Source organism: Pollachius pollachius, assembly GCF_949987615.1.
Source record: "Pollachius pollachius genome assembly, chromosome: 3".
NCBI lineage: Eukaryota > Metazoa > Chordata > Actinopteri > Gadiformes > Gadidae > Pollachius > Pollachius pollachius.
Window position 1 is genome coordinate 3020242 of NC_136936.1, and position 23216 is coordinate 3043457.

General features: G+C 51.8%; 1 protein-coding gene across 1 annotated transcript; it reads left to right on the top strand.

Moving 5' to 3' along the window:
* The first annotated feature begins 355 nt into the window (after positions 1-355).
* wdr81 (WD repeat domain 81) lies at positions 356-22287 on the top strand. The gene is made up of 12 exons (XM_079732560.1): positions 356-570; positions 1745-2287; positions 2995-6575; positions 6979-7086; positions 7453-7652; positions 8785-8966; positions 10296-10461; positions 12690-12855; positions 14304-15101; positions 16294-16439; positions 17085-17267; positions 20402-22287. The coding sequence occupies exons 2-12, from the start codon at positions 1926-1928 to the stop codon at positions 20726-20728; spliced, it is 6219 nt and encodes a 2072-aa protein (XP_079588686.1). The 5' UTR covers positions 356-570; positions 1745-1925; the 3' UTR covers positions 20729-22287.
* The last annotated feature ends 929 nt before the right edge of the window (positions 22288-23216 follow it).

Genomic DNA, 23216 nt, shown 5'->3' on the forward strand with positions numbered 1-23216 from the left:
AATAAATTGAAACATAGGAAGGTTATGAAGTAAAAAAAAAATGATGGACCATAAAACAATGCCACGGAATGCAAATTAAAACCCAAAGCGCTCAACCTGTGGAGAAATGGCGCCACCGCGTGGATTTAACGTTTACTGCATTTCAGACGCAAGGACAGAAAAACCATTGGATGAATGTGGATCGGTCTCACTCATCATCACCGAATCGTAAATGTTAATACTTTATATAACCTCTACACCTCATTACTTAATAATCATCACTATTAGCACTGTTTAGTTTCCCTTATAGGAAAGAGACACTGGTCACGTGACAGGCGGTTACAGCGGGATCACGTGAGTGCTTCTGGAAATAACATGGCTGCACATAACGTTGCACAAAAACACCCTCGGATGGCTGACTGTGTTTGACTGTGTCTATCTGAACCTACCGGAGCAGGAAACGAGCGGCCTCAGAGAGACGCGCCTCACTGGTCTGCGTCTAAGAGCGTCTTGACGCGTCGTCCTGCGCACCGCCGATCAGGAAGCGAAACTTCGCCTTCTGCACTGGCTGCTAGCTACAAGTTGGGAGAGGTGAGCTATTGTCACGTTAAATGATCCTTATGGTGTTTGACTGCGTTGATGAGTTGGTGTTTAGGTGTCCGGTAACCGCTGCGTCCACGTTGTGGTGCCTCTCGTCTCCGTGCGTAATGTTAGTTGTCCCTGGAGAGCTGCTCGCGTTAGCTGGGTGTTTATCAGCCGATCTGGGGTCGGTACTTCTTCCAAGGGGGAACTTAAGACAGAAGGCCACTCTGCAGACCGCATCATGCAAATTCGTTGTTTGTTAAGAAAGTGCGAAATAAGTGTTGTATTGTGTGTTGGTGAACTCTCTGCCACTGTAGTTATAAACGTGTTGTTGTTGAACCGCTGTCTGACAGAATTTGTAGCTTCCCGCTATAAAATCGGAACATTTTGCATTAATGCATAATCTACCTGTATTCATTCTTATTTTAAAACAGCCACCAGGTCTGTACATAAGTACATGTGTGATTGTTTACCGAACGACATGTATCTTTAGAGAGGGAGGACATATCCGTTATCATTTATCTCTGAATCCAGACCTGCTAAGTTCAGTCAATCCTTATCTAGGTAATGTTGTGAGGTATGTTCTTCTTCAGTTTAAACTCTTGAGTACACTCTCTCCTTGTGTTCGGCTAGTATAGCTTCACGAGCCAGCCTCCCTCAGGGTCTCGCGTTCTGAGCCCGGGGATAGTTATTTCTCCTTTGCACATGGGGTCGTGGCAGCCAAGTCATGTGAGCTTGGCTCCCAGATTGAAATCATGTGTCACTAAAATGACATCCTGTGTCGATTACAAAATAGCACCGGCTTCCACTGTGTAACTTCCCTGTGGCTGGTGACTTCACGTTGTAGAGTGGAAAGCACATTTTTAATAAAGCGCTATAAATGGTAAATGGACTGCATTTATACAGCGCTTTTCTAACAAGTGGCCACTCAAAGCGCTTTACAATACTGCCTAACAATCACCCATTCATGCACACATTCACACACCGACGGCGGTGTCGACCAAGCAGGGCGACAGCCAGCTCGTCAGGAGCAGTCAGGGTGAGGCGTCTCGCTCAGGGACACCTCGACACTCAGGAGGAGCCGGGGATCGAACCGGCGACCTTCCGGTCACCGGCCGACCGGCTCCACCACCTGAGCCGCACGGCGCCCAGATCTAACAGGTTGTATCTCCGTTTCGGATAGGTCCTCTGCAGAACCCTCGGGGGAGACGAACCGCACCACATAAATGTAGGGCTCTTGTAGTCCTGCGTTTATAACCCGATGGGAGTGTGAGTGAGTGTGTGTGTGTGTGTGTGGGGGCGGCGGCGGCGCATGCATCGGGACCGCGCGTGAGTTCTGGGCACAGACATCGGACACCTTCACCATGGAGTGGCTGGCGCCAGCGGTGGAGCGGGACCTGGGCATCGACCGGCGCCAGCTGGGCCAGGGGCCGAGGCCCCAGGAGCTGGTGGCCCTGGTGCCCACCCGCTGGGCGGGGGGGCTGAAGGACAGGAGGCTGCAGCGCTGTCCGCGCTTCGACAGCGTCAGCGACGGCGAGGTCCGCACGTACCTCCAGCGCTCCCAGGCCAAGCTGCCCGCCGGCTGGACGCGCGTGTGCGTCCAGGGCCTGAGGAAGAGCCGGCTGGGCTACCGGCTGGCCCGGGACCCCGGGCGCCGGGGAGAGGACGCCATGCCGCCGGACTCCTTCATGAAGACCATGCGCTGTGTGTCTCAGCAGAATGTCAGGTAGGGCGTGTGCCGCCGTGGCTCGTCACCAGTGAGAACGCACTGGCACTTTGGGATGCGAGGAGTCCACAAAGTGTGTGTGTGTGTGTGTGTGTGTGTGTGTGTGTTAGGGCTGCTCGATTATGGGAAAAATCATAATCACGATTATTTTGGTCAATGTTGAAATCACGATTATTCAAACGATTACTTTTGAGTTTCAAAACATGTTGTATTTATTCAGCATGTCTCCCGCAAAAGAAACTTTGTAACTGGGAACTTAGAAATTTCGCCTTAGAAAAATGGTCAAAAAGAAAATGTTCCAATCTAAAATAATATACAGATATGTATCCAGCTGTTCTGCCCTTTCTATAAAACATTAAATAAAAATGGGATCGAAAAACTCGATTATGTTAATTTTGTGGTCGTTTAACGCTAAAATCGAAATCGTGATCAAAATTAGATGAATCGCCCAGCCCTGGTGTGTGTGTGTGGTGTGTGTGTGTGGTGTGTGTGTGTGGTGTGTGTGTGGTGTGTGTGTGTGTGTGTGTGTGTGTGTGTGTGTGTGTGTGTGTGTGTGTGTGTGTGTGTGTGTGTGTGTGTGTGTCCCCACTAACGTGTGAGTTCAGAATGTAACTACTCATGTACAACTCATCCTCTATGTACGGGTGATTTCACGGAGCGAGACGGACCCATCAGCGACGACGTCGTTTCTGTCTCCTTCCCTCCAGGAACCTCTGGCGCGAAGCCCACCGCGAGCGCGTGCAGCCGTACGCCGGCGCCACTCAGCAGACGCAGATCACCGCCCTCGACGCCGTGCGCCAAGCGCTGCAGAAGCTCTTCAACTCCTCCTTCTTCTCCGCGGAGCGAGTGTCTCCGTCCCTCTCCCCGGCCCGAGAAAAGGACAAAGAAATCCCCTTCCAGCCGGCCGCGGCCCCGCCCCACAGGTCCCCGGGAGACCCCCTGTGCCCCAACGTCCTGCGGGCCGAGTGTCTCTTGGAGACGGCCGAGGTGCTCTACGTGGTGCTGCCCTACAGCCAGTACTCCCTGCACGACGTCGTGTCCTACAGCCCCGCCAAGCTGGCCAACAGCCACGCCAAGGTGCTGTTCATCCTGTACCAGGTGCTCACGGCGCTGCAGGCCTGCCACGCGGCGGGGCTCTCCGTCGGGCCGCTGTCCCTGCAGGACGTCGCCGTGGACGACCAGCTGTGCAGCCGGCTCCGCCTCAACCTGGCGCACTACGAGGACGCGGGCGGCTGCGTCGCGGCCGGCAGACGAGGGCCTCGGGAGGTCCCGGCGGCGGCGGCGGCGGGCGATCGGGCCCTGTGCGGTGACTGCTTCGACGGTCTGAAGGCGCTGGTGCTGGGCTGGGTCCACGGCCGCGTCAGCAACTTCTGCTACCTGATGGAGCTGAACCGGCTGGCGGGCCGGCGGGAGGGGGATCCCAACTACCACCCGGTGCTGCCCTGGGTGGCCGACTTCAGCGCGCCCTTCGGCCGCTTCCGGGACCTCCGCAGGTCCAAGTTCCGGCTGAACAAGGGCGACAAGCAGCTGGACTTTACCTACGAGATGACCAAAGAGGCCCTGGCAGCCGCGGGGGGCAACGGGCCGGGGGGCTGCGGCGTGGGCGGGGACCTGGGCGGGGTCGGCGGCGGCGGCGGCGGCGGCGGCGGCGGCGGCGGCGGCGGCGGCGCGGGCTCGTCGGACCACCTCCACGTGCCGCACCACATCTCGGACGTGCTGTCGGACATCACGTACTACGTGTACAAGGCGCGGCAGACGCCCAAGCCGGTGCTGTGCAGCCACGTGCGCTCCCAGTGGGAGCCCAACGAGTACCCGGCCAGCATGGAGCGCATGCAGAGCTGGACCCCCGACGAGTGCATCCCCGAGTTCTACACGGACCCCTCCATCTTCCGCTCGGTCCACGCCGACATGCCGGACCTGGACGTGCCGGCGTGGTGCAGCTCCTACGAGGACTTCGTGGAGGTGCACCGGGGCATGCTGGAGAGCAGGGAGGTGTCCCAGAACCTGCACCACTGGATCGACCTCACCTTCGGCCACAAGCTGTCGGGGAAGGAGGCGGTCAAGGCCAAGAACGTGTGTCTGCACCTGGTGGACAACCACACCAACCTCACCAGCTTCGGGGTGGTGCAGCTGTTCGACCAGCCCCACCCGCCGCGCCTCCACCCGTACCAGTACGCCCCGCCGGATCCCCCTCTCCTGGGCCTCGCCGCGCAGCTCAGCGTGCCGGTCCCCCCGACGAAGGCCCTGCCGGACGCTGTGGACGGGGCGGTGCAGGAGACCGCGGGGTGCGAGTCCAGCGGCTGGACCATGGTGGACCGCGACGAGGACCTGGAGCAAGGGACGGAGGCCCTGGACTCGTTGTCGTCTGTCGGCTCCTCCGGCTCGGGGGCCACCTCGGCGCCGCTGCCGTGCATGCACGCCGCCGGGGGGAAGATGGCGGGCGAACACCCGGCCCTCGTTATCTCCCAGTCCCCGAGTTCGATGCCCGGGGAGGGCCGGGGCAGCAGTGGCCTGGGTCCGAGCTTCCGTAGCGCCATGCTGCAGAAAGGAGGCCCATCGGGCAAAAAGCACGCGGAGGGGAGCGCGGCCGCCAGCAACGCCGACGACTTTAAGATCATCCTGCCGGAAGGCTTCAACCCCCTGCAGCCCCTGGAGGAGCTGGAGAAGCTGAACAACTTCCTGGTGAAGAGCCTACACGCGGAGGTACCGCATCTCGCGGGGCCCAGGGACGAGGCGAGGGCACCGAGGGCGGCGGGCCAGGCCTTGACCTCGGTAACGGAGCTCTTTCAGAGAGACGTTCAGGCGCTCGGTGTGGTCATCGCCGAGATATTCTACTCCCCCAAGCTGAGGGGCCTGCCCCCGGGCGCCCCACTCAGGGATCGCTTCCAGGCTGTGAAGAAGCTCTGCTCTTCCAACCTGCGAGACGTGCCCCTGTCCCTGCACCACGCCCTGGAGACCCTCCTGTTGATCCGGAAGCGCTCTGGGAGGGCGAGCGCGGAGCTCGCGCATGGCTCGGGCCCGCTGCTCTTCGAATACGAGCCGATCCACGAGGGCCTGCCTCCTCCCAGCCCCTGCCTGCTGCTGAACCCCGTCGTCACCCCCTTCCCCTTCCCCGCGTACTTCCCGGCCCTGCACCAGTTCATCTTCTCCTACCACGACAAGATGGAGACGGCCTCTGGCCTCCAGGGCAGGGACGTGGTGTTCCACCTCTGGCAGCAGCTGGAGACTCTCCTCTTGGGGAACATCAACGCCGAAGGCCTGGAGATCCTCCTGCCGTTCGTCCTGTCGCTGATGCTGGAGGAGTCCACCGCCGTCTACGCCGCCTGGTACATGTTCGAGCCCGTCGCCCGCGTGCTGGGCCCCAGGAACGCCGCCAAGTTCCTGCTGAAGCCCCTGGTCGGCGTCTACGAGAACCCGCGGCGCCTGCGCGGGCGCTTCTACCTGTACACGGACTGCTTCGTCCTGCAGCTCATCGCCCGGCTGGGCCTGCAGGCCTTCCTGTCGAGCCTGCTGCCCCACGTGCTGCAGGTCATCACGGGCTTCGAGAGCTGCGCCGCCGGCGCGGGGCCCGGGGAGGGGAAGCGCCTGAGGGGCGGGACGTGCACCCTGGGGGAGGAGGAAGAGGAGGAGGACTACCAGTGCAGCGAGGGGCGCCCGTCGTCGGGGTCCGTCAGCGGGAAGGCGGGGGGCGGCAGCGTCGGCGTCGGGGTGGGCGGGGACACGGGGCTGGTGGACTACTCCTCGGGGCTCAGCCTCAACGACCAGGTGTTCCTCTCCGAGGGCGAGGACTTCCAGAACGGCTTCTACGTCAACAGCGGGGCGGGCGGCGGCGGCGGCGGCGGCGGCGGCGGCGGCGGCGTGGCCGGGAAGCAGCACGGCCAGAGCTCGGCCGGAGCCACGGAGCAAGACCAGGAGTCGATGAGCGTGGGCAAGCTCAGCGACAAGAGCAGCGCCAGCGAGCTGTCCATCGGGGACGGGGACTCGACGCGGGACCGCGCGAGCCTGCGCTCGGCCGACAGCAGCCAGGACCTGAAGCCCGCCAGCGAGGGAGAGGACGTGGGCGAGCTGGAGGAGGAGGAGACCCCGGAGACGGCCGGGGGCCGAGAGCGCCCCGACGACCCCGGCGGGGAGCTCTCGCTCTCCGGCGGCACCGAGGACACGGTGGGCACCCTGGAGGAGGAGTTCCTGAACGGGATGACGCTGGAGGAGTCGGAGAAAGGCGTCGAGGAGGAGGAGGACCACGACCCCATGGACGGCTCGGACGAGAAGGAGCACAAGATACTTCTAGGTGAGCGGGGAGGAGCGGTTGGTTTATGGGGGGCGGCTTTCTCTGTTGCGGCTGTTCAGTGTCGACTGGCACTTAATGTACGCACTTATTGTACGTTGGACGTCCTGGCACTTAATGTACACACTTATTGTACGTTGTACATCCTGGTACTTAATGTACGCACTTATTGTATGTTACTTAAAAATAGTACTTGTGTAGCATCCTATCCTAGCTATATTATTGAATACGGGGAAGGGGTTAACAAGTGCTTGGCACTTGGTTCTATGAGCATCCTAACTGTACCGACAGCCGTATGTTGTTGTTTCTCTTTCTTCTTACTAGAAGAGAGAGTCAAGTCGCTTTGATTAAAAGCGTCCGCTAAATGGCCTAAATGCAAATGACTTCATTCAATGCTCGTCCACAGTAACGGTCTTCAAAACGGTGAGGTGGCTGACTGCCAAGCTGGGTCCCACGGTGACGTCGCGCTACGTGGCCAGGAATCTTCTTCGACTGCTCACCACCTGCTATGTCGGTGAGTACGTGGTGGGAACGCTCTCTGGGATGCTTGTCTTTGGGGGAGCGTCTAGCCTCAGTATTTGATACAGAAAATCTCCAGGATCATGCAGTTTTATTTATTTGTATAGATATACACGTAAATTAAGAGCATTTAGCAGACGCTTTTGTCCACACAACCATGAATGCACACTGGAGCAGCCAGCTCATCAGGAGCAGTCAGGGTGAGGTATCGATCACCGACGGACCGGGGATCGAACTAGCAACCTGCAGGTTCCACGTGAACACGCCCTACCCCCTGAGCTAAACTGACCCGAATGATCAATGCACCTTTTTAATAACAAACAGACTTCCTTTCTGCCTGCTCTCCTCTGTGTCCGTCCAGGGCCGGAGAAGCACCAGTTCCTGGCCCCCCTGTCGGAGGAGAGCAGCCTGGAGGGCGTGGCCATGGGCAGCGTGTACGAAAAGAAGCCCGTGGCCGGAGACCTGACGGCGGAGCCGGTCCTGGAGAGCCTGCTCTACATCGCACAGCTCTACGGAGAGCCGGTGCTCACCTACCAATACCTGCCCTACATCGGCTACCTGGTGGGCGAATGACCCCCTGGGGGTCTTTAAGCCCCTGTTGTTACCCCTAGCCCGGGTATACCCGGGCTGCCTTGCGCGCGATTTCATAGAGATAGGAAACCAATCACAGAACGGGGAGGGACGGCGAGACGATGACCACGTCTATTCGCCACAATAATAAATAATAATAATAATAATAATAATAATTCATTCATTTTCTAAAGCGCTTTTCAGTGACCCAAAGACGCTTACATAAAACACGAAGAGGGAGATGACACACCCGTCGTCTTCTTCCTCACCGGATTTCTGTCGCTCTATCTGCGTCGTCTGGTATAATTGATACGATTGGCTATGAGCTACGTACAGACTCCTGTGATAGACGTTCGTAGCGCCCAATAAATGGCTCCGGGCAATCGGGAACCACGCCTCAAATACGAGAAAATGAATGTGTGGTTCCCAGACCTCATCTCAATGGAGATTGAGATGAGGTCTGGCGTTAGCCAGGCTATTAATCCACCAGGTGTGAGTGGGATTAGCCTTTACAAGCTGTTAGTGACATCATAAGTGTCCACCTTGATATATGATGGATAGATAAGCAATATTTGCCTACATCTAGGTAGAGACTCGTTTGCATTTAGCAGACGCTACTATTCAAGTGCCAATCATTAACAATTGTTAGGTTAACCCATTCCCTGTATACAACAAAAATAGCTAGGATAAGACGCACTCCCACTGGTGATGTCACAAAGGCACAGGAAAAGGCTGAGTTTCAAATAGCTGGTATTGGCTAATCACACTCACACCTGGTGGTATAATCCATCCCCATTTAAATAGACAACGTAATCAATGCCTTACAGTGTTGCGTCGATGGTATTCTACTCTCATCCGAAAGGTACTGGGTTCGATTCCCAATGTCAGACGTTCAATAGATAGATGGATGGATAGATAGATAGATAGATATACTTTATTTAGATAGATAGATAGACTTTATTTGTCACCTAGACAACATTGAATTGCTACATCTGAAGGTGCAGTAAAAATATAAGACATGACATCACGAGACAACATAGTAGGCATCTATGTCATGTGACCTTATTATGGATGTGCTATAACCACGTTGTGCCGCTGTCCGGTTCTGGCCCCGCCCCCTCAGGTGACTCCGCCCTCGTCGCAGCGTCTTAACACGCGCAAGGAGGCGGGGCTTCTGGGCGCGGTGGTGCTGACCCAGAAGATCATCGTCTTCCTCTCAGACACCACGCTCATGGACATGCTGATGAAGATCAACCAGGACATCCTGCTGCCCCTCCTCGAGCTGCTCACCACGCCGACCATGGGGTAACACTCACTCACTCACTCACTCACCACGCCGCACATGGGGTAACCCTCACTCAGTCAGTCAGTCAGTCAGTCAGTCACTCAGTCAGTCACCACGCCGAGCATGGGGTAACACTCACTCACTCACCACGCCACACATGGGGTAACCCTCACTCAGTCAGTCAGTCAGTCAGTCAGTCAGTCAGTCAGTCAGTCACTCAGTCACTCAGTCAGTCACTCAGTCACTCACCACGCCGCACATGGGGTAACCCTCACTCAGTCAGTCAGTCAGTCAGTCAGTCAGTCACTCACCACGCCGAGCATGGGGTAACACTCACTCACTCACCACGCCACACATGGGGTAACCCTACTCACTCACTCACTCACTCACTCACGTACACTACTCACACACATGTACATAATCACCAATTTACACACACACACACACACACACACACACACACACTCACTCACTCACTCACTCACTCACTCACTCACTCACTCACGTACACTACTCAAACAGATGTACATAATCACTAATTTACACACACACGCACACCGCTTGGTCCATTTGGCTTTGCTATTTAAACTGACGGTTCTACGATTAAATAAATACAATTGAATAAAAGTGTTATTGCGTGAACGCCCCGCTCATGAATCACGGCTGTCGTTATATTTCAAGTAGGACATAAAACCAATTCCCTGCACATGATCTTTTGGCCTCCGTTGTGGGGAGAATTGGTTTTATGTCCTGCATGAAAAATAATGACACAAATTACTGATGATTGCAATTCCTCCACCTTTCTCGGTGTGATGACATGCCACCCGTAATGCCATTAGTATTCAAGACGCGCTCCCTCTAGAGAGGACTGCACTGGGGGAAAGGGGAGCATAATGGTCCATCCAAGTGTGTGTGTGTGTGTGCGTCTATATGACTGTATGAACGTGTGCATATATGGCTGTGTGTGTGTGTGTGTGTGTGTGTGTATATAAATGACTGTATGTGTGTGTACATGTGTATATATTACTGTGTGTGTGTACATGTGTATATATTACTGTGTGTGTGTACATGTGTATGTATGAGACTGTGTATAGATGACTGTGTGATGTGTGTGTGCGTGTGTATATATGACTGTGATTGTGTATATCTGTGACTTTGTGTTTGTGTACGTGTGTATATATGATGTGTGTGTATGTGTGTGTGCCTGTGTTTGTATAAATGACTGTGTGCGTGTATATCTGACTGTGTGTGTATATATGACTGTGTGTGTATCTGACTGTGTGTGTGTGTATCTGACTGTGTGTGTGTGTATCTGACTGTGTGTGTATCTGACTGCGCCCCCCCCCCAGGTTCCCCAGCGGGGTGCAGACCCGCTCCGCCCTGTGCCTGAAGACCCTGAGCCTCATGGCGCTGATCTGTCTGCGTATCGGGAGGGAGATGGTTCAGCAGCACCTGGCCGACACGCTGGGACGCTTCTTCACCGTCTTCAGCCTGCTGCACTGCCTGCAGCCACAGGTACGCACACACACACACACACACACTCACTCATTTACATTTACATTTAGGGCATTTAGCAGACGCTTTTATCCAAAGCGACTTACAATAAGTGCATTTGTTACAATAAGTACATTTGTCATAAGAAGTGAAACAATATATCGCTGTCGGTACAGTAAAGATGTTCATAGAACCAAGTGCAAGTATTACAATCGCTAGGCTAACCCATTCCCTGTGTAACGCAACGATAGCAGCTACTGTAGATGCTACACAATTAAGTACCTTGAATAAGTGCAATGTACAAGTGCCAGGACGTACAACATTCAATGGTGGCTGTGCATTGGTTTCTATGCAGAGTCGAGGTGAACTCTGAACAGGTGAGTTTTGAGTCTTTTGCGGAAGCTGGTGAGCGACTCTGCGGTCCTGACATCGGTAGGCAGCTCGTTCCACCACTGAGGTCCCAAAACAGAGAAAAGTTGTGACTTCGCTGATCGACCTTTGCTTGCTCTTAGCGATGGCGGTACAAGACGTCCAGCTGAGGTAGTTGAGCGGAGGGATCGAGCTGGGATGTGTGGCTTTACTAATGCTTGGAGGTAGGCAGCCAGTTCCATCGACTGCCTTGTATGCCAGTACCATCATCTTGAATCTGATGCGAGCTATTACAGGGAGCCAGTGGAGGTCTCGGAAGAGGGGGGTTACATGTGAGAACTTTGGTAAGTTGAACACGAGGCGCGCTGCCACATTCTGGATGCGCTGCAAGGGTTTAATCGCAGAGGCAGGGAGTCCAGCCAGGAGCGAGTTGCAGTAGTCGAGGCGGGAGATGACCAGTGATTGGACTAGAAGCTGAGCTGCTTCCCTTGTGAGGAATGGCCGAAACACTAGAATTCTTACCTTCAAGACTCACCACAGCTAGATATGAGACAACCTTCTTAAAGACAAAATGTAATGTAACTGAGTTTGTCAGCTTCCTGACTTTGCTAAATAGGCAGCCTTAGCTCCGCCCAGTCAATCAAGCCTATTGTTCACACCTTGTGACCGAAACTAGACTCAACGACCTTTCTATCAACAACAACACAGCAAAAACCAACGCTGCAGATACTATAGTTAAAGTTAGTACAACCAATTGCAATGCCAAACACTAGAATTCTTACCTTCAAGACTCACCACAGCTAGATATGAGACAACCTTCTTAAAGACAAAATGTAATGTAACACACTCACTCACTCACACTCACACACAAACTCATACACACGAATACGAACACACACTCATACAGAAGCAAACTCAATCACAAGCACACAACCTCTTACACACGCATGCACGCAATCTCTTACACACATACGCAACCTCTAACACACACATACGGAACCCCTTACACGCACATACGGAACCTCTAACACACACATACGGAACCTCTAACACGCACATACGGAACCTCTAACACACACATATGCAACCTCTTACACACACACACACAATCTCTGACACGGACACACACACAACCTCTGAAAGGGACACACACACAACCTCTGAAAGGGACACACACACACAACCTCTTATATGAAACACACACTGGAGAACACACAAAGGGGGCTGGGTCAGAATCATTTGACCTTTGGTGCTTAATGACATGAAACAGACTGCTTTATCACAAAGGGCTTCACAGAGGACATTAAGGCGTGTACCAGGGGCTCGCGGGTTCACCGGTGGTTTAGGTGGACCTTTGGAGGCGTGAAGGGGAGTTTAAACTTTGAGGATGAACGCCCCGAAAGTACCTCTGATCTCCCACCCGGGCTGCATGTTTCAATGAAACAATGAAAGATCTGGGTGAACAAACCCAATAGGCCTCCGAGGCTCCCGGTTCCCTCGGCCAAATTTTTGAATGATCATACATAACTAACTGGCAAAGAAGTAAAAGCTGCGTCACGTTGTGAACTACACTCTTTTTCCACCTAGTTTCCACTGTAGTTTTGGATTGTCGGTGCCGTTAAAGGAGCATTACTAATAGTTCACTACTTTAACGGCACCGACAATCCAAAAACCTTCTTCGCCACCTACAGAGTTTGTTATGTACGATCATTCTAACCCCGTGTTATTCCCCATGGACATTTGACCGAGGGAACCGGGAGCCCCGGAGGCGGGACTTATTCTTCAGCGGTCTATTGGCTGGCGCAAGGCGTCAGGCGCCCAATGGGAGATGAGCGTGAGCGGCCAGGAGTGGCTGACCTGTGATGCCTTCTCTCTTGCAGCTGGACAGCGCCCCCCGCAGGCTGGTGGGGGACGTGACGGTGGTCGAGGTGCGGACCCCGGAGGGGGCGGAGGCGACCTACGAACTGGGGGTGCTGGAGGAGCTGCAGACGGTGTTCAACGCGGAGATGGCCTACGCCTCCTACATCCCCTTCTACTGCCTCATAGGTGAGGAACTTCAGTACTACCTTCAGTACTACGTCTGGGTTTGCGGTATATTAGCAGGTTTTCTCCGGCCAAATTTTGCCGGTTCAATCAGCGAACAGAGGGAGCGGCTGAGAACAATGACGTTGAGGTCGTGCGCTAGTTTGACTTGTAGTCAAACGTTAGCGATTGGTTAAGACAGATCCAGAGTGGCACTGGGCAGATCCAATAGTTTTAAACTCCAACTGACACCCGCCTTCAAGTGAGTTAACATTTGTCAATAGAGAGAGGCCCTGCAAATGAAATTAAGTGTCTGGTAGGAACAGGCTAGGACGACTAGGGCTGAGCAATTAATCAAAATTCAATACTTTATTTTTTATTTTTGGGTAAAACAATCTCTGTATAATCGAGTCAAAACTATTTTTTCTATTTTATTTTATAAAACAGCTAGAAACATATTTCGACATTATTTTTTATTTGAAAATTTAGTGTATTTTTCTCAGTTACAAAATGTGTTCTCAGTTACAATGTGTTTTTTTGGGAGAGAAGTGCTGATTAAATGCATCATGTTTTCAAACTCAAAAATAATCGTTTGAATAATCGTGATTTCAATATTGACCAAAATAATCGTCCATAATCGAGCGGCCCAAGTAGCAACTAGAGTTGTTCTGATACCGGTACCAGTATCGGAAATTCCTCAGATACTGCCTAAACTGCAGGATCGGGTATCGGCGAGTACACAAGTCTATGCGCCGATCCGATACATCACGCGACTCATTTACTACAAAGGGAAAGAACATAACAAACACTACGGTGTTATGCTGCGTTCGTTAACGGTCGGAGGTGGAAAGTCGGAATGGGTTACGCCTCATCTCCGACATACGTGCGTTCGCGTCAAGAAGTCTGAAAAATACGGATGCATTCACGGTTAACTGCAAGAATACTAATGTATTATTCTCATTGAAGGTTATACATTTAATGGGTCTAGTTAGCTAATAAAAATTGTCATTAGTAAGTGAACCGACATTGCGGACACCGTAAGACAACCTTCAATAAGAAAGAATCTCTGTATAATCGAGTCAAAACTATTTTTTCTATTTTATTTTCTATAACAGCTAGAAACATATTTTGACATTATTTTTTATTTGAAAATTTTGTGTATTTTTCTCAGTTACAAAATGTGTTCTCAGTTACAATGTGTTTTTTCGGAGAGAAGTGCTGAATACATGCATCATTTTTTCAAACTCAAAAATAATCGTTTTGAATAATCGTGATTTCTATTAGTGGTTACAACGCTAGAGGCTGTGTCGGTATATACTCGGCATCGGCCGATACTCAAGTTCAGGAATCTGAATCGGTATCTGGAAGGGAAAAATGGTATCGGAACGTCTCCAATAACAGCACATGCTTTTACGTGTTTTTCACCAAGTGGTTCCCACCGTGTAAGACCTGTTTCTCTACGGGGGTTTCAGGCGACAAAGCCATCTGCAAACTGGTCCCCAACCACGAGCTGGTGTGGGGCATGGCGCAGTCCTACCACCAGCGCGTGCGGCCGGCCAGCCCGGACCCCCACTCCGGGGCGGGGCCGGCCCCCACGGCCGCCCAGAGCCACTTCCCCGCCCCCTACACCTCCACCTCCGCCGACCCGGGGTCGGACGGCATCCCCGAGTCGGGCACCTTCGGCAGCCACCTGGTGGGCAACCGCATCCAGGTGGCCCGGGCCCCCGAGCACAGCGGCAGCCCCAACGCGGGTTTGTCGGACTCCTGGGGCCGGGCGCGCCCAGGGGGGGCGGGCGTCGCCGCGGCGACCCGCGGGGCGGACTCCGCCTTCGCCTCGGCGGCGGCGGCGGCATCGTCGTGGGCGACGGGGGGCCCCGCCCCCGAGGACAGCGCCCTGAAGATGGAGCTGCCGCGCAGCGAGCGGTCGCTGCAGGGCAACTGGCTGGCCTACTGGCAGTACGAGATCGGCCTCAACCAGCAGGACCCGCGCTTCCACTTCCACCAGATCCGCCTGCAGAACTTCCTGGGCCACACGGGCACGGCCAAGTGCCTGGCGCCGCTGGCCGGGGAAGACTTCTTCCTGTCGGGCAGCAAGGACAAGACGGTGAGGCTGTGGCCGCTGTATAACCACGGCGACGGCACGCGGGAGGCGGCGGCGCGGCTGTGCTACACGGACCACCGGAAGTCGGTGTTCTACGTGGGGCAGCTGGAGGCCTCGCAGGAGGTGGTGAGCTGTGACGGCACGGTGCACCTGTGGGACCAGTACACCGGTGGGTCAGACAGACACACAGCCTCTCGCACACGTCCGCGCACGTAAGCGCGCGCACGTGCAGACACGTGCGCGCGCGCACGCACATACGCGAGCGCACGCACGCACGAGAACATACGCCCACGCACACGCACACGCACGAGAACGCATGGGGGAATGATGAAGTGTCACTGTGGGGGGTCTGCCGCTGGGCTATTAAACTATTATTATTATTGTTATTTACAAACAATAATAACAATTATAAAAAATTAAAAATATCTCATTATCTTTTTATTTTACACTGAGCAAGTTTAAATTCTGGAAGTTTCTGTTTAGTGCCGGTGAAGGGGGTACTCATCTGATACTATTTCTTAGATGGGGTACACTGGTAGAACCACTGGACTAGAGTATTATATATTAATATTATTATTATATTCTGTGTGTATCAATAAGAAAGTGATCAGTGTGAACAGCAAAGAGCCATCGGATGGCAATTCAATGCGTTTGGTTGATCGGGATTACGACCATGTCCGAAGGGAAATCCGGCTCCAATATGACGAGTAGTAAGGAAGGTATGCACATAAACATGCATACTTAAAGGGGTGATATGATGCCACCAGGTGTGAGTGTGATTAGCTATACAAGCCGTTTGAAATTGTTGTGATGTCACTAAGGCACAGGGGAGGGCACATTTTCAAACGGCTTGTAATGGCTAATCACACTCACACCTGGTGGCATAACATCACCGCTTTAAGGCCATAAGCGACTTTAAAGGTGACATATTACACCACCAGGTGTGAGTATGATTAGCCATTACAAGCCGTTTGAAAATCGGCCTCTTCTGACATCACAAGTGGGCGTGTCCACCTAGATGCGTGCTGGATAGATCAGTCTACCAGCCTACCCAGTGGACTGCAACAAAAGTTGCTCATCTATCCGTCATAGATCTAGGTGGACACGCCCACTTGTGATGTCAGAAGAGGCCGGTTTTCAAAACGACTCGTAACGGCTAATCACACTCACCCCTGGTGGTGTAATATGTCACCTTTAAGACTTTGGAGCTCATCACTGTCATTCTCCAGACATCTGCTCACCCGTGTCCCCCCCCGGCGGTCTGCATCAGCAGAACCACGGCGGGGCGTCCCTGCAGTAGAGCTCAGAGTCAGGGTTCAGTGTAGCGTTCGTTAACCCCTCCTCACTCCGCCGCTCTCCAGGGAAGCAGATCCGCTCGTACGAGGCGCTGGACGGGAAGAACCCCATCACGGCGGTGACCACCATGCCCGCCCCCCACTGCAGCGTGGTCTTCGGCAGCGCGGACTCCGTGCTCCGCTTCATCGACCCGCGCAAACCCGGCCTGCAGGTAACCAGGCGGCGCGCTGACGCCGCCCCCTAGGGCCCCGGAGGGTCATTACCCCCGGGGCCAATTTGGGCAAAACTGGGTTTTCTTGTGTTATTAAAGTTATAATTATGAATCCTAGGCAAAAGCTGAGCGAGCAGATATTGTGGATAGGAAGAGAGTTGGTTTAAAGTATATTTTGCAGGTTCATTAACTGATGTTGAACCAATTAGGTCAATCGATGTAACATGCTAGTTTGAATTGTTTTAATAGGCACCATGTTCTAGTCACACACTTTATATGACCGATCCACAAACAAAAACACACATTGAGATTGATTCGGTACATTGGCCAGCACACTTTATTATAAAAACACATACATATATATATCAATACAAGACCCAATCGACTGCAGTCCTGTAACGTCAATTTACACCAACTTCCAATTATCCAGATGTACTGCTTCAGTCACAGTGCGGTTGTTTGTGCATTTGATACATGTAGGTATCCTCAATCCACCGCCTGTTAAGCCCTTTGAGACCTTACCTGGGATTTAAGCCAGGGGGCCGCGCAGGAAAATAAAGAAAACACATTTAATCAAATTGAGTTTGAGTCACGACCAGCAGTGACCCTGGTCCTGCTGAATCCGCATCGTCTCGTCCCTCTCAGCACGAGTTCCGCCTGGCGTACAACAACGTGAGCGCGGGTCTGATCCGCTACCTGGCCGTCAGCCCCGGGGGCCGCACGGTGGCGGCCGGCTTCTCCTCGGGCTTCATCGTGCTGCTGGACTCCCGCACGGGGCTCATCCTCAGGGGCTGGCCCGCGCACGAGGGAGACATCCTGCAGATGAAGGTCCGTCCCCGCCCTGCCCTGTGGTCCCGGCTGTAGCCTAGCGTGTGGCCTAGCGTGTGGCCTAGCGTGTGGCCTAGCGTAGGACCTAGCGTGTGACCTAGAGTGTAGTCTAGCGTGTGGCCTAGCGTGTGGCCTAGCGTGTGGCCTAGCGTGTGGCCTAGCGTGTGGCCTAGCGTGTGGCCTAGCGTGTGGCCTAGCGTGTGGCCTAGCGTAGGACCTAGCGTGTGACCTAGAGTGTAGTCTAGCGTGTGGCCTAGCGTGTGGCCTAGCGTGTGGCCTAGCGTGTGGCCTAGCGTGTGGCCTAGCGCATGACCTAGCGTAGGACCTAGCGTGTGACCTAGAGTGTAGTCTAGCTTCTGACCTAGCGTTTAGCCTAGCGTGTAGCCCAGACTGTGGTCCAGACTGTAGCCTAGTGTCTTGCCTAGTGTGTGACCTAGCGTTTAGCCTAGCGTATGACCTAGCGTAGGACCTAGCATGTGACCTAGCGTGTAGCCTAGCTTGTAACCTAGCGTGTAGCCTAGCGTGTGACCTAGCGTTTAGCCTAGTGCATGACCTAGCGTAGGACCTAGCGTGTGACCTAGCGTGTAGTCTAGCTTGTGACCTAGCGTTTAGCCTAGCGTGTAGCCTAGCGTGTTGCCTAGCGTGTAGCCCAGAATGTGGTCCAGACTGTAGCCTAGTGCCTAGCCTAGCGGGGAGTCAAGAATGTTGCATGGCCTGTAGCCTAGCATGTAGCCTAGACTGTAGTCCAGATTGTAGCCTAGTATGTATCCTAGCGTGTAGCTTAGACGGTTGCCTAGTGTGTAGCCCAGACTCTAGCCTAGCGTGTAGCTTAGACGGTTGCCTAGAGTGTGGTCCAGCCTGTAGTCTAGCGTGTAGCCTAGACTGCATTCTAGGGTGTGGCCTGGACTGTAGCTTGAACTGTAGCTCAGACTGTATCCTAGCCTGTATCCTTGCATGTAGCCAAGAATGTGGCCTAGCAGGTGTCTAGACTGTATTTGTGTATGGTATGCGTGCGTGTGTGCGTGCGTGCGTGCGTGCGTGTGCCTGTTCACATTTACTAGGTTATTGTGACCTTAGGGTTTATATAGTTATAAGAAGGCGAGTCTTGCCAATTAGTTTACTATCTTTATGGCTCCCTGCTTATAATCCATTCATTTTTTTCGATTGGATATCATTCCTAGCTTATCCCCTCTGCATTGCTTTGATGCAGAGGACTGCTGATATGCACAGCTTTGTTTTTCTGCAATCTGCGCCAGAAACCCTCCTCTGCGCAGGTTTAGTTCCATCCTTCAAATTAAAAGTAAAATCGGGAGTGAGCAATATTTGTAGCACAATATTTTTCTCTTCCAAGTATGCTGAATGGCTAATATCAGTCCAGCAGGTTTCAAAGTGTGGCTCCCGTCAGTCTCCTGTGATACGTGTGGTTGGTAACGTTTGTTTATGAAAACAAAGAAGTCCCCAATTATTTGCATATATGCGTGGCGCTACAATTCCTGTCAATCCTAAAATCCCCAGTCTGCTTTTTTTTATTTTATATGTCAGAGTCCTTATCCTTCGGTAATTACCAACGCATTCTTATATTTATTCATAAACTATAAACATTGCTAAGAGGGAAATATCCGACGGTAATGTGACAATCCAATAAACAGCGGCTAATTGGCTGAATAAATTACTGCCACAACTCTGACGGTGAAGATAACGAATGTTTAAACGTCCTAATGCATAAATTAGTATACTGTGTTGTCACAATAAACATCCAACTCAAACCTTTTCCCGGTCAGCCCTTGAATTCGGCTTTATTTCGGCGTTGCGCAATCAAAGACCTAAACGGTTGTTTACGTTTACGCCCGACGTCAAACCGCCGTCCCGCGATGCGCCCCGTCCCATTCAAAGCAACTCGCTCACAAGGAACGGTGCCTGTGATTCGCTCCGATGCGGAGAACCGCCGCTCGGAAAATAGACGGAACGGAACTTTATCAAAGTTGCTGTCAGGTTACGATCGCTGCTGAAACAAATGCAACGCGACGGAGGTTAATCTAGGCCAGACGTAGCCCTGTTTTCAAAAGGAGTATTTTTATACAGTGTGTTTTTTTTTTTTTTTTGTGATGCCACAACCGTCCTGGTTTCTCCACCTCTGCTTTTGAATATTGGCACGGTGAGAGTCTGGGCTCGCACCCGGGTTAGATCTCAGTCCCCTGGCATTTGACTTTGACATTTCATCAATGGCGTTCGCTTTCCACTTTCACAATTGGATCAAACGCATGATGAGATACCCGACTCCACGACGGCGCTTAGTTTGGTAAAGTTTGAATGTCGGAAAGGAGTCTGTTGGCTCGTCGCACTGACACACACAAACGCGCACGCACTTGCGCAACTGTTGCGTAAGACCCGTCACCATCTGATTGTGTTTCGGGACTTTTTAATACATAACGTTATATACTCTGCTTCAGGTTGAAGACCATACGCAGACCGCCGGAAGGCCGGGGACAGTTGAACCCGGGCTCGGGTAGTCAACAGAACGCTGAACAAACTTTATTTAACCCTGAATCTGGGGTCAGGGCCTTTCGGATTATAAGTCATGGGTTTAGGCAAATATGGACACAAGTTAGTCATTAGAAAAACCTTGACGGTGCTGTTTGGGACACACTGGACATGAATATCCCCCAAACCACTGTCCAGTTCCTCGGTCTCTGGCCCACGACTTGGCCTGATAAAACCAGTAGCCCCCTCCCTCCCCAGATGTGTAATCAAACTGCTGGACTTTGACGTGTGTAGCAGGCGTGCAGCCTTATCGCCTGCCGCGTGTTAATGAACCAGAATGGTTATTTTATGGGGCGGCATGTGTCTCCAGTAGGTAGAGCGGGTTGCCTGGTTACCGGAAGGTTGCCGGTTCGATCCCCGGCTCCTCCTAGCGGAGTGTCGAGGTGTCCCTGAGCAAGACGCCTCACCCTGACCGCTCCTGACGAGCTGGTTGTCGCCTTGCATGGTTGACGCCGCCGTCGGTGTGTGAATTGTGTGCATGAATGGGTGATTGTTAGGCAATATTGTAAAGCGCTTTGAGTGGCCACTGGTTCGAAAAGCGCTGTATAAATGCAGTCCATTCACCATTTTGACCATTTCCCATTTCATGGCAGGCTGCAGAAGGCAACCTGGTGATCAGCTCCTCGGCCGACCACTCCCTGACGGTGTGGCGGGACCTGGAGCAGAAGCCGCTGCGGCAGTACAAGTCGCCCTCGGAGCCCGTGCACGCCTTCGACCTGTACGGCTCCGAGCTGGTCACCGGCACGGTGGCCAACAAGATCGGCGTGTACTCCATGGCGGACATCTCCCTCAGCCCCGTCAGCAGCACCAAGCTCAGCTCCGAGAACTTCCGGGGAACCCTGACCAGCCTGGCCGTGCTGCCCACCAAGAGGCTGCTGCTCCTGGGCTCGGAGAACGGAGCCATCCGCCTGTTTGCTTAGGCTGGAGGCGTAGGCCCAGGGAGGGTTGACCCAGGGAAGGAAGTGCCGCGAAGTCCCTGGCTCTGTGTGGGGCGCAGGGCGATTGTGAAACCGATAAGGCCAGATGCGTACGCCTCAAATGTGTTTTTTGTTATACTTGGTCCGCCTCCTACGACGATGGAGTCTTAGTGAGCTAGTTGAATTCCCTTGCACCCCTGAAGGGATCCTGCTGCCGCTTGGGGGGTCGAGGCACTGACCAAAGTAGTAGACCTGAGTCTTTCTCTTTACTTCCACTGTTGAGATTTATTTCTGCACAGCGAATCACAACCTTGTGCTTAGAGAAGGCTCATGACTTTCTGCCTTTAAGTGTGTGTGTGCGTGTGTGTGTGTGTGTGTGTATTCCATATCATAGGAGATTCTTATCTCGATAAGGTCAGTTATTATTTTTGAAAGAAAGAATCTGAGGACCCGCTCAGGGGGAAAGCAAATAAGGTTTGAGTGTAGTGTTTACACTTTCCAAACAGATGCATACCAACCAACGCCAAAAACACATCGACGACGCCACCTCCTCCTCCTCCTCCCTCGTCCCGTAACATTTGACCCCGCGGTGAGTCCGAAGCACTGATGAAACTATGCAGTATTTGTAGAGCAATTTTGTTTTTCATTTGCATCCAAGTTCCTGTTTTTTGGTCAAACCTCTTTTCCACAGTAGACTTTTTTTTCTAAACAATAAAGCTACCGCAGTCGGTTTCCATGTGACGGTGTTAGTTGATCTTCTCTGCGTTTTGGTCTGCGTTGGGTGGTCAGCCCAAGTAATAATGCACAACTCTGGATCCTGAGCACAACCTGGGGTCTCAGCCACACACAGAGACACGGTCGATTTTAAGATGCTATTTTTATTTTTTCCACATTAATTACTTGAAGTTTCTTTCTGAATAGTCTTGACACAGGTTTTCAGACGTGAATTATTGTATTAACAATCAGAGGGTCCATAGTAACACGGCTTTGACGTGACTTTTTAACATATGTATTCCAATTGTTAGGAAATCCATTTAGGAGATGTCCCTTTGGGCTGTTGTTAATGTACCATCGATGCATTGTCAGCACAGAAAAGCATTGCAGGAGCACATGGCAAGCCTCAAAATAATTTTCTATTATAACACTTCTATGTAATCACAAATGCATTATAAAATGTAATATAATCTGTTCAACTAATGGGACGGATTACAAAAAAACGAATCATTTGTAGTCATGTAGTGCTTTTCCTGTTGCAAATTGCGCATATTAAATGGTAACTCTTGTAGTTATCTCATCATTACTCCTTATGTCAAAATGCCTCAAATCAATGTCTGTTAGAAACTGTTATCAAAGCTTTTTTGTCATGTTTGAATTGTTTAGCTCTTTATGCCCACAGATCAACAATTTCCAGTATTTTTATTTTTATTTACTTTGCACCCGATTTCTAAACATGGACTAAATCTTGACAGACAACTTTGCGTTGAATTCTAAACTCCTGTTACATATGGATATTCGGTTGTGATCCAAAAAAATTCAAACATGAAACATAAATAACTTGATTTATTTATTAACTTGTTTAATAAAAAAAACGACTTGATGTCACATGTTTCAATGCGATTATTTGTCATGAGTCAACTCCACTAAAATCCATCCCCTCACCATTCTGAAATTGCCTAAGAAAAGTCATTACGAATGTGCTATTGGACAAAGTCCCACTTTTTTTTGTTTGGAATAGAATCCTTTCCCAGCTGCAGTCATGTGCTCTAAAGAAACAACAGTTTAACCGAGTGTTGCATTCTGAAGCACTTGCCACACACAGTCATTTCAGCCCTCCTGGCACCTTCACCCATTCATGATATAATCACCCTCGCTCCTCCAACATCGGCCACAGCTCTCTTATCACCAGAGCTGACGTCATCCTGCGTATATTGTTTTACAGAATCAAAGTTAACTACTCAACAGTACAACAGTCTAGTGACTCAGGTTTGTACCAACGATGTGTCATGGAATTATCTGTGAATGATACTGAGTAATCAATTAATTGGAATTGAGCACAGCTTGACCCCGATTTACTCTTGAGAGACATTTACAAACAAATAGTGACTGGTTTGAGGCCTCGATCAATGGGAGTTGATATTTAACTGGCCACTGAGCAACTGCCAATCTTTTACGCTTGGGATTTCTGTCGCACGTTGTCGCTTTTTTTAGACACACGTGTTTTTTCACATTTTATGTTTTCTCCAATTTAAATTTAAGGTAAGATCTTGTTTCTAGTGTATTTGATTTAGTTTTGTGCCTACGTACATTTCCAATGGTTATTGGAGGATATTCTGTTAGATTTTTGAGGTTATTTCAATCAAATATTTTTTTCTTCTTTTTGCTCCATTGAAAATTTTTAAGTTAATGTTACGCAAATAGTTTCCACCGTTTGGCATGGGTTTTAAAGTGAATTTGGCAGACTTTGGCTTGGCTACATTACAATTTGTACAAT